A 17,897-nucleotide genomic window follows, 5' to 3' on the forward strand; every position below is an offset into this window, starting at 1 on the left:
CGACTGAGCCACCCAGGCGCCCCAAATTAATAGAATTTTTAAGTGTAAATAAGATTGGATTGTACTAAGCCATCTAAGGTGGGAGGTGAGAGAGAGTGTGGAGGGAATAGGGAGGTAGTCAGCTTCAGTAAAGCTGGATGTGCTCTTCTGTGTGAGAGCATCCTCATGCAGCAGGAACCTTACAGTCCAGTAGCTTGGCTGATAAAGTGTTGTCTGTATGAACTGCAGGACAGCGGGATGAAACCAGGCATTTAATTCAACACTAGATATTCCACAGCTGAGGAAGCTAAATGGAGGGTTTCAGAGGGATTTACCTGGGAAAGCATCTTATTGGTTCACTTCTTATTGTCCACCCTTCGCTGTGTTCTTTTCCTTTACCTGTCTTAGGTACCCTGCTTGGATCCATCAGCAGCTCCTCCTCCACATCATCTTTGGAACACAAACCGAACTACCCCAAGAAACTGAATGCACATAGCAATAACAGGAAGACAATGAGCAAAAGCCCGTCTGTCTCCTCTAGAACCAGTGCTGGTATCTATGGCTTTTTCAACCAGGCTTTCTTGGTGTTTTTTATCTTGGTTTGTTTGTAAGTAGATTTGCTCTTTTTAAATGTGTAGAAGGAACCTTTTACTTCAGTCAGATAGAACTACTTGTACTGTTCTGTCTTCCCCGTGCCCCTCCCCTCTCGTGAGCGTCCTCGGTCTCCCTGCCTCCCTCCCCGTGCTCCTGCCGTGTTCCTTGTCTGGACTGATTTCTTCCCTACCACATTCATGTAACGCCTCTGACCCTGTAAGGATCGTTTTAGAAATTTATGATAGATCCTCAGATATGTGGAAACCATGCAGTTATGATCTTTCTTATCTCTTTTCTAATCTAGACCTAATAATAACTAACATGTATTGTATACTTATTATTTCAGGTTCTATTCTAAGCACTTTACATACCTTATTTCACTTAATTCTCAAAACAAACCTTTGGATAGGTACTATTATTCTCACCCTCATTTTATGAATGAGGGACCCGAGGCTTAGGGGAGGTAAGTCATTGGTGCCTGATGCCACTTACCCCTTAGGGGAGGTAAGTCATTTCTAAGTGGCACACCTGGGCTTTAGCCTGCGGTCGGTCAGCTGCTTCCTCTGCTGCTGTTAGGGTTTGCCTCCATCCCAGGTACCTTCCGCTCTTCCTCCTGCTCCTGGGTCTCCAGACCCTTCACGGCCAGCCCGTGGAGAGCTGAACTGTTGCCCATGGGCACAAGCACAGTGTAAGGCCCCTCCTGCAGTGTGGCGGCCACACCGTCATCCTGGCTCCGAGGGAGCCTCTGGCCAGGGCCCTTCTTGTTGCCGCTTCATGTAGGACTTTACCTGCATTCTCCTTTAGTTGAATGTTAGAGGTTTCATCCCTCTGCATTCTGTTGCTTACACCTTGAATACTAGCTTTCCCACATACTTCTGTGTCGTCTTCATATTTGAAGTTCAAGTCCTTGTTTAACACTAGGTAGGAGAGGGTCAGTGGCTCTCCTGACAGGTTGATGATGGTAACCCGTTGGGATGTGGCGAGTCCTGAGTAACCTTGTTCAGTCCACATTTCTCCAGTTACATGTAAGGATATAGAAAGCACTTCATAGCAGACATCTTGCCGAAATCAACATGTATGAAACATATTGCCATTCACTCATTTGGCTACGTAGCAAACTTGTCCGGAAAGGAAATGAAACCGTTTTGGCATAAATTGTTTTCAGTGCACCTCATAATAAGATTCTCATTCACGTACTTTTAACAGTTGTACTGAAGCAATATTTTATTATAGAAAATGTTCGTGACGGGTTTTTTTTTTTTCTCTTTAAAATACTTACTGTACTGTGATGGGGAGGAGCCCTCAGCGATAACATTGACGTAATAAACCTATAGGGTGGGACTCTAAAAGCAGAGAACCTAGTTTTGCCTGAAATTGTTTACTTGGAACTTGTATTTTCAGTGTAGGTGCTCCTTCCCCTGTGAGCAGTTTCTGTCTAGCCCCCTGAAGAACAGAGCTACCAAGATGGGGATATAGCATTCCTGCTTGTCCTCATTTTATTCACATTACAAGGCCTCCTTCACTTGGAATTTGGGCTTTTGACATTTACTTGATTTTAAAATTTATATGTGCATATGGAAGTACCTGTTTTACTTTTATAAGAAGTAGTTCTAGTGTACCTATGTATTTAACCTTTTTTCTCTTTTTATAAATTTAAGCCTGATGTAGGCTTAGATAGCAGTAGATGAAGAGACCTGTCAATTAGAATGAGCAAGAAGACCTTTTAGGAGGGGAGGGAGGGAGAATGGGAGATCCGTGAGAGGAAGTCCATGTTTGGGACCCCAGAGACATTTCCCTAGGACACTTTTCTAGAGTAAGTAGGTATTTCACTTTCTCCATAGATTTGCATTTGAGGGATGTGGACATATTGGGAAGTGAGGATAAAGAGGAGCAGAAAGAACAGATTAGGGGAATGGCAGAGGTAGGGGAGGAGGTGTGTGTTCTTGGCATCGTTGTATCCCATGATCGAACATGCTGTCCTTGGTCCATTACACAGCCTGGGGACCCGCCTGAGGACTTGTGGTCATAGAGCCCCCGGCTCTCATCCGGGTGTGCCATCAACTACCTGTGAACACCATGTCTTAGTTAATTCCTGAGTTTGTGTCTTATCTATAGTTGTAATTCTATGGAAAGCACTTCGTAAACTCTGAAGTGCATTGGAAATACTAGTTATTATGAGGACCTAGGACTTTTTAGCATAGCGCTTTATCCACCCCTGCCTTCTCTCTGGGTTTATGTTCCTCATTTGTTGCCATGGCTTTAGTTTCTCTCCCGTTGGCCGTGTGACTTATCCTCTGTCCCCTGTCCTCACAGAGGCTTCTGTAGGCCTTCCCAGATGATAGCTGTTCAAGTCTGTTTATGGACTGATGGGAGAAGCCTCAAGGGCCCACTTTCTGTTATAATTGAACAGCTTTCCAGACAGCATTTCTCCAGGATGTTTGATAGTGGGCATTTCAAGGATTAGGTTTGAATCAAGGTGAGGGGGACTGGTTTGGTTCCTAATAAGGAAATCAGTTTGAGCTAATTGGAAACAGAGCAATTTTCACGTTCAGATCACATTCCTGTATATATAATTCACACTGAGTCCCAATGAACGGCTCTGATTCTAGCATTTTAGCGGAACAGGGATTGGTACAATACAGCCCATGGGCTGAACCCGACATGCCACCTATTTCTGTGAAGTTTTCTGGAGCACGCCAGGCCGGTTTGCTGTTGTGCTGGGGTTAGTGGAGCCGAGTAGTCACGACAGACGGCGCGGCCTGCAGTGCGTCACGTACTCACTCACTGGCCCTTTGCGGAAAAAGGGTGCTGGCCTCTGTGGGAGTAAGTGCACCCCGGGCAGTCTGGGTAGAACTGACGCTTTACCAGGAACCGTGTGCGTCAGGTTCTCGTGGCAATAATTTTTTCAGGAGACCCTTCACAAGTTCCTTGAATGTCCTGGCCTCACACGTGAGAACCACAGCTGTAGGTGACGCGTATCATGAAGGGTGTCACACATTGAGATCTCCCGACTAGCTAGACTGGTTAGAACACGTGGTGATTTTTTGGCTAATATACTTTTTGAGGTTGGTTTTTTTTTTTTTTTTCTTCCCCTTTGCTATTTTCCCTTCTCTTTTCCTGCCCCTTCCCGTTTCCCCACCAACCAACCAAACAGGTTTGAATTCCTCAGGAGCATCTGCAGCAAATAACAGCCGCTGCGCGGGAGGGCCCCACCTTGGGGACAGAGTGCTGGTGGTGGGCCGGAGAACCGGCACCGTTAAGTTCTTCGGGACGACACACTTTGCTCCAGGTAACTCGTCTGGATATTCCTGGCTCCGCTTGAGCGCTTCGGAATACACAAGGTTTAAAATCTTACATGTAGGGAATTCCTGATGAACAGTTCCTGTGGATGTTAGTTATCTGTGCGGCACCGGCGAAGCCAAACAGTGATGGAAACGCTGACTGCACTCGGGGTGACTGTCGTCTGCGAAATCTCACTTGTATTGTAAATTGTCTAATGTTAAAATTCGTGGCCCTTCTCCAGCTTCATGCTCACTGATTGCCAAGCGTGCTCAATAACAGAGAGAAAATATCAGGATTAGATTTTTGCTAAGGTTATTCTTTTTTTTTTTTTAATTTCAAGTTTTTATTTAAATTCTAGTTGACATATAATCGGTAAAATTGGTGTTAGGTGTAGACTTCAGTGATTCATCCCTTACATGTAACACCCAGTGCTCGTCACAAGTGTCCTCCTTTAATCCTCCTCCCCCATCCACCCTATCCTCTACCCACCTCCCTCCAGCAACCCTCAGTTTGTTCTCTATAGTTAAGAGTCTCTTATGGTTTGCGTCCTTTTTTCTCTTCCCTTCCCCTATATTCATCTGTTTTGTTTTTTAAATTCCACATATGAGTGAAATCGTATTATATTTGTCTTTCTCTGTCTGACTTATTTTGCTTAGCATAATACACTCTAGCTGCATCCATGTCGTTGCAAATGGCAAGATTTCATTCTTTTTGATAGCTGAGTAATATTCCAGGGGATTTATACCACATCTTATATATCCATTCATCAGTTGATAGACATTTGGGCTCTTTCCATAATTTGGCTATTGTTGATAATGCTGCTATAAACATCAGGGTGCACGTACCCCTTCGAATCAGTATTTTTGTATCCTTTGGGTAAATTGCTAAGGATATTCTAAAAATGAGTTCACGGCATATCGCTTTTATCTGAGTGGCTTGGAAAGAAAAGCCAACAGACAGGTTCGAAGGAAAATGAAAAAGTTTCTGTGCACCCTGGGACCTTAAAAATACATGTTTGTGTATTTACATATTTATTCCAATCTAGACATAATATTGTGTTTCCAAAAGTAAAGATTAGCTTTCTTTTGCATTTTCAGTGATTTTAATTTCAAATATAGAAGCCAGTTGAATGAAACCATGTTTGTGTATTTTAAGTGGCAGTACGCTGTTTTGACACATGGCGGCGTTGCAGCATTTTAGGAAAAAGTTACCCAGAACATTGATTTTAAATTTGTAGCCTTCTGTCAAGAACTGTGAAGGACCTGAGATTTTACCCTACGTGTGTAAGCTGACAAGTTAGATTGCCACACAGTTTCATAGATGCTAATGGAAGACGTTAGGCTCCTGATGCAAGGACAGGACTTCCGGAGTCCCAGCAGCGGCAGAAGCAGAGGGTCGGCATTGTCTTGCACTTGCTTCCTGAGCCCCAGTTCCCGGGGTGGGGGGAGGTGACACCTGCACACCCAGTGGCTTATGCTACAGGAGAAGAGCCCTGAGCTTAAGGAATCTGAACCTGTACGCTAGACAAGACGCATGCCTGTATGTTGGGTGGGGCATGCGGCCCACACCCTGTCTCTGTCCTCCAAGGCTGTTCTCTGTGCGGACATCCATGGAAACGCAGTGCCTCTGGTCATAAGACACGCAGAAACGTGAGCAAGCCGCGGAGAATTGTCTCCCAGCACAGTCTCGTTTCATTATACCACTTATAGTTGCAATCCAGCTAATTGATTTAAGATGGGCTGTGTGTTGTATAATTCATGTCCCTCACAGGTCTCCAGGTGGTAATTGAGATGAGTTAGGATGGTCTTAATATAGTTCTCAAATAAAAACTTTTAAGACCCCAAATGTGGGTTATTTTTCACAATCTCCATGTCTTTTGAGTTCCCTTTTTCTATATTAAACAAGGTTAGAGTGGTTTTGGTTCACTGGATGCAATTCATTGTTTTAGGTTGACTTTTAATTTTAATTTTAATTTTTTTTAAAGATTTTATTTATTTATTTGAGAGAGAGAATGAGAGAGAGAGAGCATGAGAGGGGGAGGGTCAGAGGGAGAAGCAGACTCCCTGCCGAGCAGGGAGCCCAATGCGGGACTCGATCCCGGAACTCCAGGATCATGACCTGAGCCAAAGGCAGTCGCTTAACCAACTGAGCCACCCAGGTGCCCGACTTTTAATTTTTAAATTCCTAAGGTTAAGCGTCCAGAAATTGGGGTAGTCATAAGCAAACGTAAAGTTGGAAACCCTTCTGTTAAAGTCATTCTGTCCTTTTAGAAACTACTAGCATGCATGTCGTGTGGCACCAAAATTGAGATCAGTCAGTTCTCGAGAACAGCGCTGATTCATTGAAGCTTTTAGATTATAAGATCTAGACCTGAAGGACGTCATTTTTAGCCTCTTTAGCCTTTTTATCGGAAAAAAAATTACCATTTAAGTGGGAAGCCATATGTACCTCACCACTACCAGACAAGGTGTAGTCACAATTGTTAACACTTGTCCTGTCTTTCTGTGGGATGTTACACTTTTTCAAGAGTCATATGGTAAACGTGTTGCCATTATATGGTACATTGTAACATTGAACATTGTTAACTGTGGCACTCAGAAATAAAAATGGCAACCAGACGACCTTGGTTAATCACATTCGGAAATGTGATGACCTGTTTCCAGAGCATTAGTATGGCTGAGAAGTAAGTTTGTTTACGTTACTCTGTACTTGTATGCTGTTTAAGTATAGAGGACTGCGGTCATGCATTAGTCTTTTCGGTGCAAAAGTACTGAGAAATGGGCTCAAGGGTCATCTTTTTGAGCATAAGAGGAAAAGACTGAAGAACTTCTAGGTTGCCATTTTTGAGGTTATATAGACTCTTTGAATTAGTCATCTGAAAGAAACAGTATTTTTGTATTTTGGAATTTGGAATTTGCAGTAAGTTTCTCAACGTCTGTATTCTTATTTTTTATTTGATACTGATTGTAAGTGACCAGATGCAATTACTACTGTATTCTCCTTTTAAATAAAAATGAGTGGCTCATTAGACACTTTTAACTGGTCTTGAGGTACCCTCCATTTGAGAATCCTTATTCCAGGAGTATGTATGTATACACTTAGACTAGGAGTATATGTCCATCTACCTAATTCTCACCACACTAAAAGCAACCTCACTGCTTTAGTTTTGGCCCTCTAGAAAAGAAGTCCTGTTATTTTCCTCAGAGTGGGCCCTTTTACATACTTAAAAAAACCTTTTAGAAAAGTCTTCCTACTAGCTAATCTAAATCTTTTCACTAAGGTTAAGTATTAGGATTTTTCTTTTTATCCTGAGTGGGGAAACAGAAAAAGAAGAGTCACCATGAAGTCTAATCATATTTTCCATATTACTTTTGTCCTTCCTTAATTATTTAAGGACAGTTTGTGATGTTGGAATGTTGGGAGAGTGAAAGGAAAAGATTGCACATGCACTTTATGATCCATATGGCTCAGTGTTGTGTTGTGCTTCTCCCACTGAAATGCGCTGTATCACTGAGTCAAGGGCAGTTTCTTTTTCATTATAGCTTGTAGATATACTGTGGTCATAATACTACTTGCATAATAGCTAATTTGTGCCAAATTTGTGTATTTTATCTCTCTCCTTTAATGTACAACTCTGTAATTGTGCTTGTAAAATGTTTTTCCTGTTCATTTTTTCAAATTTTCAAATTTTATCATTTGAAAGCTCAACGATCATGATGCTCTTCCATCATTTTGGTCATTTTGTGAAAATGTTAAGCCATTCGGGTTCTGGGTTGTATAATAGCATAACCATTTTGGGTAAAATGCAGATGCTTTCAAAATCCAATATTCTTGTTCTAGGATATTGGTACGGTATAGAGCTTGAGAAACCCCATGGCAAGAATGATGGTTCAGTTGGAGGTGTGCAGTATTTTAGTTGTTCTCCAAGATATGGAATATTTGCTCCCCCATCCAGGGTACAAAGGTGAGAAAAAGGAAATTTATGTTTTTTCACAAGGCCTTTTTGTAATTTGCAGTGGTTTATAGTTAGAGTTCCTCATTTTATATTAAAGACATGCACTGACTACAGCTCATGTCTTCTTTCAAGGGGTTAACCCACCACCTTCTTCAGAGAGAAGGCTCATGGAAAGCTAAATTTGCTTTGCTGAGGATTTGCAATTTTAAAACCCTCCTTTATTCCTCATTTGCAAACCCTATGAGTATGTGTAGGCTATTAGAAGTGGCGTTTGCTGCTAAGAACAGTGAGAGCAGCAAGCTTAATCTGTCATGCAAACAAAAGTAAAAATGCTCTCTGATTGCTTCAGTCACATCCTAACTACATTAAATTTCCTGCCAGCAGGCACCCCATTCATTCTCCTCCAAACCTAATGGAACCAAAATGGCTTTTTCCTCTGATTTCTTTAGTTTTCAAAAATAGATAGGCAGTAGATCTTCAGGGGAAGTGAAGCTTTAAGGATTTATATATAATGTACCTCCTCGGTGTTTCTGAAGATGGTACACTTCTGGACCAGCTCACTCTGGCTTTAAAAAAACAAGTTGAGCAGAAACAAGTTCTCATGAAATCCCAGGTACCATTATGTGAAATGACTTACGTGCTGAGAGAAGTTGGCTTGGTGTGCTCTTCTGTGCAGGGGAAACGGGATGCTAATCTTTAGGAAAGAACATGTATGGTGTAATCACGTTCATGAGAACGGATCTGCCATCACATCCCAGAGCCCCATCTAGTTCCCTTCTACCTAGGCTGTGTGACTGCCTCCTGGCAGATTTTAGAGTTTTTTTTAGATCTGTCTTCCACCTCACTTTGTTTTTCTTAATAATTTCACATAATTTTTGTATTAATTTCCTTCTTTGATGTAATTGATACACTTTTTTCTCATCATTTGTGACAGTATTGAACATATGTAATGCTTTGCAGTTTATGAAGTATCTTCAATTGAATGTTGTTTCATTTGATCCTAATGAGTATTGGGTCAGGTAAGCTGGAAAATAACAATAATTATGACAAACATTTATTGAGCATTTAGTAAATGGTGGGCTCTGTACAGTGTACTTTAGATGCATATTTCATTAATCCCCCTCAAACCCAGTGAGTTGTCAGTTATTATAGTTGTTCCATTTTGCCAGTGAAGAAAAGTTTCAAGAGATAAAGTGACTTAGCTAAAGTCATATAGTTATCATAGGGGAGCAAAAAATTTTCCTCTGCCCGCTTAGGGTCAGTAGCTGATGAGGGGGTTGGGGGGGTTGTTGTCTGTGAATTAAATTGACAACAGATAGATTAACAGGAGAAAAGGCATACAAATTTATTATATTTAAATTTGCATGCACCTGGGCATCACAGAAAGAAGTGAATACCCATATAAGTGGTGAGATTGGAGTTTTTGTAGACCATCTTAGTAGGAGAAAGGGAGGGAGAAAAAGGCCACTTGTGGGAGGGCACATGGTTTTTAGGAAAGCTAACTGGGTGGGAGATAAGATACTTTGTGATGTGGTGTTAACCTCCCAGCTCCTCACCTATGAGAAGAGTCGGAGTTCCCTGCTTGATGAAACTGCTGGGGAGGGGATATAGGACAGAAGAGTTCTTTTTTGGGAGCACCTGTTTTAGGCAGATAAGGAGAGTTCAGAGAAAGCCTCTTCCTGCATTTGTTGATTCTCAAATGTCTTTAGCTCAAAATAATCCTTCTGCCAGAGTGGCATGTTTTGGAGTGGCATATTTTGATCTGTCTTACACTAGTTAATGATGGAGCTGGACTCAACCCAGATTTGTTATTTTGTTGTTTCTCCTAAGCCCTTGCTTTTAGACAGTTTGCTGTTTTGTGGTAGGCATTTTATAAATAAAGAAAAAGCCGTAGCCAACGCACAGCACTTCTGTGTGTGAGCAGTTAATAGCGCTGCATGCACTGTTCACACCTTGGAAGCTCCCTCTGGGTCAGGTCCTGTAATTATCCCTATTTCACAGCGGGGGGAAAGTAAGGCACAGGGAAGTTAAGTGAGTTATGCGAGTGTGCACAGCTCCCAGGTGGGGATTTGAAGCCAGGTAGTTGAAGTTATGTTCTTAACCGGTACCCTGTAATGATTAAAAGAGGGTTGCTGACTTTCTTTAGGACCGATGTGTTATCGATGATTGATTGAGGGTAAAATGCATGCTGGAGTCCCCAGTCTTCTGGGTTCTCTTATTGCTTTGGACAAATCTTCATTAACACATTGCTATAGTCTCTTACGAGTTTTATTTGTCTCTTAGTCGTGAGGACTGGAGTTCTTCGTTTTATGTTTGATTACCCAGAGGACATAGTTTGGCATATTTTAGACACGGTAAATACTGACCAAATCTAGTGCAGTATTTTTTTATGCTGTAACAGCTTTTCCCCCTTTTATATTATGAAGCCATTTTCTTTCTCATGGTTTCATGTTCTTTTTCTTGCTTTGTTTATGGAACACATGGTTTTTACCTTTTTTTCCCCCCTCGCCTTCTATTTGGTCTTCTTTAAGGTGATTTATTTAAAAGCACCCCCTCTTCTTAGAAGATACAGGGCTCTCTCTAAATGAACTGCTGTCTCAATCCAGCTGTCTTCCTGTCATCTTCTGATTGTCTCATTCATCATCATCAAATACTATTAAGTGTCTTTTAGCACTTTGTGCTGTGCTAGGCATTCTATAAGCAAATAAAACAGACATGGTCCCTGATTTTGAGGAATTTCTAATTTAAACCAGCTTTAGAGCTCTTGAAAGACACCACTGATCTTCGAGAAGAAAGAATTTTAAACTAAGGACTGCTTGAGGACAGTCTTAATAAAGTAGTGACCAATCACAACCCCATTCCTCCCAGATTGTAGTTGTCTTTTTTTCCCTCCTTTCCATTAAGGAAAAAAAAATGTGCCTCCTTTATGAGAATCTGCGCAAATGTTATTTCCTTTGCTTGGATAGCTTTCTACTATCACCAGCTTTCACTGAGTTCATACCTTTTTTTCTATGAATATATAAATCATCCAATATTTCTTTGCAGAAATTCCAAGAAGACTTACTGACTAGATCTAATCTTATCTCTCTACCTACTTACCTATTTTTTGCCTAGGTGGTCTTCATCAGCACAGTATTAATTTTCTTATTCTTAGTTCTCACGATTAGGTACTTATTATTAATGAACTGATCACTTTTAGAATTAAGTTCTCAACTACCCATCACCACCTAATTATCTGTCCTCTTCATCAAGTCCTATTCTTTGCGTTCATCAGTCTCTCACTGATTGCCGTAGTGTGTGTATCATGTAAAAACGATGCACATGAAGTGCAAGATGGAATTGCAGATATTGCGAGAGTTGCAGGATTTCTGGGTGGTGACCAAGTGTCCTGCAGGAAGTGGGTGACAGAATGAAGGCTTTGTGGGTCAGGTCAGTAAACAACTGAAAGAAAATGAGACTGTGAGGATTGGCTTTTTAACAATGAAGAATGATCTGAATATTAAAAAATACAGACAGACCTGTCAGGAAAGTTACCTTTATGGTTGTGCTGAGAGTCAAATATAAAGTAAAAGATGTTGGATTGTATTTAGCCATGCAATTTTATCAGAAAATTACATGCACACACAGACTGAGTCAGTATCTTTTTTTTTAATTTAAGAATGTGATGTTTTTATAATTCTGATCGAACATTTGTTAAATTTAACATAAAACAAATTTATTTTCAGATTTTTTAGTTTCATCTTGGAAGATAAAGTTCCAAAGAAATAAAGTCAGGTCTCTATTTTAAGTGAATTTACTTTAAGTTGATTTTTTCTGCATTACTCATCCTTAGATAACAAGGATCTCTTCTGTTTTTGTTAGTGCCCGTCTTCGGTGCTAGCTTGAAGTTCATTCCTGGCTCCTAATAGATGCTCAATAAATGTTTGTTGAATAGGTGAAATAAGAAATAACCACTGGTGTGAAAACCTCAGTTAAGAGCCAATCTTAAATCTGAAGACCTGCTACTTCTTCTAATGAGGTTTGCTAATGAGGTTTGTTTTATTCACAGGGTAACAGATTCCCTGGATACTCTTTCAGAAATTTCTTCGAATAAACAGAATCATTCTTATCCTGGTAGGTTTACACTGTTTTATGTTCCTAATAATTGGTCCTTTGCTTTTATTCATCAAAATTTTTTTTATATTCTCATGTACCTTGTCCTCAGATTATGAGTCTTGAATTTTATGTTAATTATTCCCTTGATTTTAAAAAAAAAATCTTTATCACCCCTGTATAGATATATTAATAAATAATATATATTATAAAATGTATATATATTTAATTGTTGTTGGCTATTTTGTTAGTGTTCCATTAAAATATATCATTCATCCTATACTTGATGGATATTTGTGTTATATTTGTTTTTTTACTACTACAAACTAGACTATTGCACACATTTACCAAAGTTTCTCTAGGGTTGCAAGGCATGGGCCATCTAGACCTTCAGCCTTCCTAGGTAATGGCAGACTGTTTGCAGTGCACGTGCCCATGAGCAGTGAATGAGAGCCTCTGCAGCCCCTTATCTCACACTAGTCCTCTTTGATTGAGAAGTCTTTGCCCATCTGATGGATTTAAATGGTATCTCGTGGTTTTAATTTGCATTTTTCAGATTATAAATGAGGTTGAGCCTCATTTTTTTCTTCTTGATGGGCCATATGCATTTTCTCTTTTATGACGTACCTGTTCAAGTCTCTTGCCCATTTTTCTTTTGGTTTGTCTTATTAATTTGTAGGTTTCTGAATATATTTTGGACACTAATACTTTGCCAGTCTTGTGTGTTGTGAATGTCTCGCCTGCCTGGTTTTCAACTTGTCTTTTGCCTCCCCCACCCCCACCACCCGTTTGATGTCTTTTGATAAGCAGATATTTAAAAATTTTAAGTAATCAGAATAGCAAACCACTGGGACACCTGGGTGGCTCAGTTGGTTAAACGTCTGCCTTCGACTCAGGTCATGATCCCAGGATCCTGGGATCAAGTCCTGCATCAGGTTCCTTGCTCAGCGGGGAGCCTGCTTCTCCTTCTGCCTGCCATGCGCGCACTCTCACTCTCTCTGAGAAATAAATAAATAAAATCTTAAAAAAAAAATAGCAAACCATTATGTTTTCCATGTTTTATCTTAGGAAATCTTTTCCTAAAACAAACTTCACACAGATATTTTCCTATATTGCTTTCTAAAAGTTTTGTTTTGTAGTTTTGCTTTTCATATTTATCAATTCACCTGGAAGTGATTTTGTATACAGTGAGGGTCTAATTACATTTTTTTCCATAGGATAACCATCTGTGTACGAATGATTTGTATAACTAGTCCTTAAATATTTGTTGAGATTAATTTTATGGCCTGTGGATTTTTGCCATTGTAATAGGTGTGTAATAGTATCTCGTTGTTTCCATTTGAAATTCCCTGATGATTTATGATGTCGTATTAGTTTCCTAGGGCTAGCATAACAAAGTACCAGAGATGGTGTGGCTTAAACAAAGGAATTACTTTCTCAAAATTCTGGAAGCTAAAAGTCCAAGATCAAGGTGTTGGCAGGGTTGGTTTCTTCTAAGGCACTTGCTTTGCCTTGTAGATGGGGGTTTTCTTCCCGTGTCTTAACAAAGTCTTTCCCTCTGTATGTGTCTGTGTCTTAATCTCTTCTTTTAAGGACACCAGTCATCTTGGATTAGGGCTGACCTATTTCATCTGATTTTAACTTAATTGCCACTTTAAAGGCCTTGTCTCCAAATACAGTCACATTCTGAGGCACTAGGGGTTAGGATTTTAGCATATGAATGAGGGGCACAATTCAGTTCATAACAGAAGTTGAAGATCTTTGCACATATTTGCCATCTGTCCATTTTTGGTGAATTGTTCATTCTGATCTTTTGCTCATTTTTAAAGTTGTGTTCATTGTTTTCTTACTGTTGAATTTTAAGAGTTTTTTTGTATACTTTGAATGCTAGACCTTTATCAGAATGTGTTTTGCAGACATTTTCTGTAGTCTGTGGCTTGTCTTTTCATTGTCTTAACGGTCTGTCACAGAGCAGAAGTCTTTAATTTTAGTGAAGTCCAGGGTATCAATTTTTTTTTCATGAATTGTGCTTTTGGTGTTGTATTGGAAATGTCATCATTGAACTCAAGGTCATCCTGATTTTCTCCTGTGTTATCTTCGTAGGAGTTTTATAGTTTTGTGTTTTCCCTGTAGATCAATGATCCAAGGAGTTAATTTTTATGAAAGGTGTAATGTCTATGTCTGGATTCATTTTTTTTTTTTTTTTTGCATATTTTAGGACTATTTGTTAAAAAAATCTATCCTTTCTCCATTGAATTGCCTCTGCTCTTTTGTCAAAGATCAGTTGACTATATCTGTGTGGGTCTATTTCTGGACTCTCTGTTCTGTTCCATTGATCTATTTATCTTTCACTAATACCACATTTTCTTAACTACTATAGCTTTATAGTGATTCATCAAGTTTCTTCAGTCTTCTTGATCTTCTCCCTCAATATTATGCTAGTCATTCTGGGCTTTTTGCCTCTCCATACAAACTTTCCAAATAGTCAGTATCTACAAAACAATTTGTTGGGATTTTGATTGAGATTGCATTTATTGTGTAGATCAAATGGGGAAGAACTAACATCTTAACAATATTGGGTCTTCCTATCCATGAACATGGAATACCTCTCTATCTTATTTGATTTCTTTCATTAGAGTTTTATAGTTCTCCTCATATAGATTTTGTACATGTCTTATTAGATTTATACCAATCTATTTCATTTTTTGGTGTTAATGTAAATGGTATTGCTTTTTAAATAATTCCTTTTACCTTATATCAGCTTTCTTTTGGTCAAGTATTTGCTTAATACATCTTTTTCTATCAGTTGTCTTGTAACTTTTCTATATCCTTATGTTTTTGGAATATTTTATAAATAGAATATGGTTGGATTTCACTTCTGTAAAAAATATGGTTTGACAATGTTTGCCTTTTAATCTGAGAGTTTCACCTATTTACATTTATTGTAAGTACTCATATATTTGGATTTATTTATGCTATTTGTTTGCTACTTTTCAGTTTTTTATACTTGTGGTTCTCTTTCTTGACTTTATTCTAGTTATATTCCTACCCCCTCTTGTTCTCATTCCATTCTCTACTTGAATGAAAGTTATACTCTATGAACATACTTCTTAGTAATTACTGTAGGTACTTTAACATACATACTTAGCAAAGTCTAACGTTGATCATCAGGTGTACTCTTTCCCAAGTGATAGAAAATCCTTAGAAACTGAGTTATTCAGTTTCTATTTTATTTCCCCCACAGATTTCGCATTATTATTATAGTTTTTTTAAAATATAATTAATAACCAGTATTTAATTTGCTCACATATTTACAATTGTCTTTAGTCCTTAATCTTCAGAACTTTAACTTGGGATCATTCTTTTCCTACCACGTGTGTATGTGTGTGTGTGTCTGTATATATATTTTAAAGATTTTATTTAAGAGAGAGAGAGCGAACAAGTGAGCACAGAGGGAGAGTGAGAAGGAGAAGCAGACTCCCTGCTGAGCAGGGAGTCCTGTGCGGGGCTTGATCCCAGGACCCCAGGATCATGATCTGAGCCAAAGGCAGACGCTTAACTGACTGAGCCACCCAGGTGCCCCTACCACATGTATATTTTTTGAAATTTCTTTTAGAAAGGGTCTCTCAGTTTTTGTCTTTTCTAATGATAGTTTTACTGGGTAAACCTAACAATTTGTGAAAATTTGAGTTTGAAAGATGTTGTCTCCCTGTACATTGACAATATAATTTTATTATTTTCGTCTTCTGTCACTTTTTTGAGAAGTCTGCTATGAGTCTGCCTAACCCATACTTTTGTAGGTGATTTATCTTTCTTTTTGACTGCCATTAAAGGTCTTCTCTATTTCCTTAGTGTTGTATAGTTTTACTATGCTGTTGTCTAGATGGAGATTTCTTTTTGATTATCCTGTTTGGTATCATGGGTCTTCCTGGATCTGGAAATTAGTATCTTTGATCAATTCTGTAAAACTCTTGTCTGTATACTTAAAGTATTTCTCCTTCAATCTCTTTATTATCTCCTTCAGAAGCTCTGATGAGTAGTGTAGTAGACTTTCTCACTTTCCCATGCCTCTTTTATATTTTTCACCTTGGTCTTTCTGGACTGTATTCTAGACATCTTTAGCTCTATCTTCATGTTTCCTGATTCTTTCTTCAGCTATGTTTATTGTGCTGTTTGATCCCACTACAAAGTTTTTAGTTATAAAATTTTCATTTCTTTTTTCCTTTCCACAAATCTGTTTTGTAGTTATTTATTATCACTTGTTATTTCCCCATATTTTTAAGTTTTTATGTCTTTAAACATTTTAAATATTGTTATTTTTATGTTAAATAATTCCATATCTGAAGTCTTTGTGAGCCTAACTTATGGTTCTGCCAATCTGTTTCTGTGAGCCTAACTTATGGTACCTTCTTTCCTTGTGAATTTTGTAATTGATTATTGTGAGGTGCTTATTCTACTCAGAATTTAATGTATAGGAATTCTTTGAGGCCTGGGTTGATGCCTCCGGAGAAGATGATATTTACTTCTGCCAGTTACTCCTGGAGGTACCGCCAACCTGGGACTGCTTTAATTTACATTCCCTGCAATTTTTTTTTATTACATAGATAAAATGAATTTTTCTTATAATCACAAATTTTGAAGGGAGAAAATTTTTCCACCTTCTGAGCATTAAGGTTGACACAAGCCACTTTGTTTTGTTTTTGTCAGAATGGTGTTTCATTCTGTTTCTTTTTTTTTTTTTTTAAAGATTTTATTTATTTATTTGACAGAGAGACACAGTGAGAGAGGGAACACAAGCAGGCAGAGGGAGAGGGAGAAGCAGGCTCCCTGCTGAGCAGAGAGCCCGATGCGGGGCTTGATCCTAGGACCCTGGGATCATGACCTGAGCCGAAGGCAGACGCTTAACGACTGAGCCACCCTGGCGCCCCTCATTCTGTTTCTTATTTAAACTTACATTGAGGGTGAGCTGGTTGGGATCTGCATTTTAACCAGGAGTCTTGTGTTAGAGTCCCCCTTTTGTTAGGCCCCAGGTTTATGTCCTTTCCTGTCTCCTATGCAGCCGGTAAGGCAGAAGCCAGAGTTCTCTAGAATTTAGTGGCAATCCTGTGGTGCATCTCTTTGAAATTGTGCCTTTGTATCAGCTCAACAGTATATATATATTTTTAATTATAGTTGTATAAAATTATACTTGCTTTGATCAAGAGATGGATTCAGCACATCTGGTCTGCCATTACTTTCCAGAACTGGAAATCTTACTCTTTTTTAAAGACATCTTTTTAAAATGTACCTTTCATGAAATCTTTTTTTTTTTTTTTTTAATAACTCTGTCATTTGGGGATGCCAAGAATCATAAACTCTGAAATTTATTGTTCAATATTTTGCAAATGGCATATTTAGTGATAGTGTTTTTAAAGCCATTTTTATCCTTTCTTTCATATGATTTATCAAGATTATAATATTTGAGAATAAAAAGATTCAACTTTATCAGTGTCTAATTTAGTTTTATTTGGTTTTCAAGAAATTTTATAATAAAAACCTCCAAATGGAATGTCATGATCTTATTTTTGCATATGCATAGTTTGATGAGAAAGGTAAGATAAAAATTTGTCAAAAAAATCTAAACCACTATTATATTCTGTATGTACTTAACTTTCTTTGCTTTTTGTTTCCAAAGAAACATTTGATAGAATAGAACACCTATAGAAGAAATGATAAAAGATACTTTTTAATGAGGACTGCAAATTTGTGATTTATTTTTCCTCTTTTGACCTTAACTTTGACATTTAGGTTTTAGGAGAAGTTTCAGTACGACTTCTGCTTCTTCCCAAAAAGAGATTAACAGAAGAAATGCATTTGCCAAGTGAGTATTAAGAAGATTTAGAAAAACACTTTTCAAGATGAACATGACAGGATTCTGTGAAGGAAGAAAGTAGATTTTGTACCTTTTGCATTGCTTGGTAGAATTTTAGCACTTACGAGAAAAGGTGTGATGAGT

At 38.6% G+C, this 17,897-nt stretch overlaps 1 protein-coding gene across 5 annotated transcripts in view; it reads left to right on the plus strand.

Moving 5' to 3' along the window:
- CLIP4 (CAP-Gly domain containing linker protein family member 4) overlaps positions 1–17,897 on the plus strand; it is a 96,677-nt gene that overhangs the window by 60,827 nt on the left and 17,953 nt on the right. For all 5 annotated transcript variants that reach the window (XM_078056138.1, XM_078056139.1, XM_036113263.2 and 2 more), the window contains exons 11-15: positions 388–531; positions 3,728–3,862; positions 7,696–7,819; positions 11,859–11,923; positions 17,690–17,762. In XM_078056138.1, the coding sequence (XP_077912264.1) occupies positions 388–531; positions 3,728–3,862; positions 7,696–7,819; positions 11,859–11,923; positions 17,690–17,762 (541 nt within the window). The remainder of the gene's footprint in view (positions 1–387; positions 532–3,727; positions 3,863–7,695; positions 7,820–11,858; positions 11,924–17,689; positions 17,763–17,897) is intronic.

This window comes from Halichoerus grypus, chromosome 10 (genome assembly GCF_964656455.1).
Source record: "Halichoerus grypus chromosome 10, mHalGry1.hap1.1, whole genome shotgun sequence".
Lineage (NCBI taxonomy): Eukaryota > Metazoa > Chordata > Mammalia > Carnivora > Phocidae > Halichoerus > Halichoerus grypus.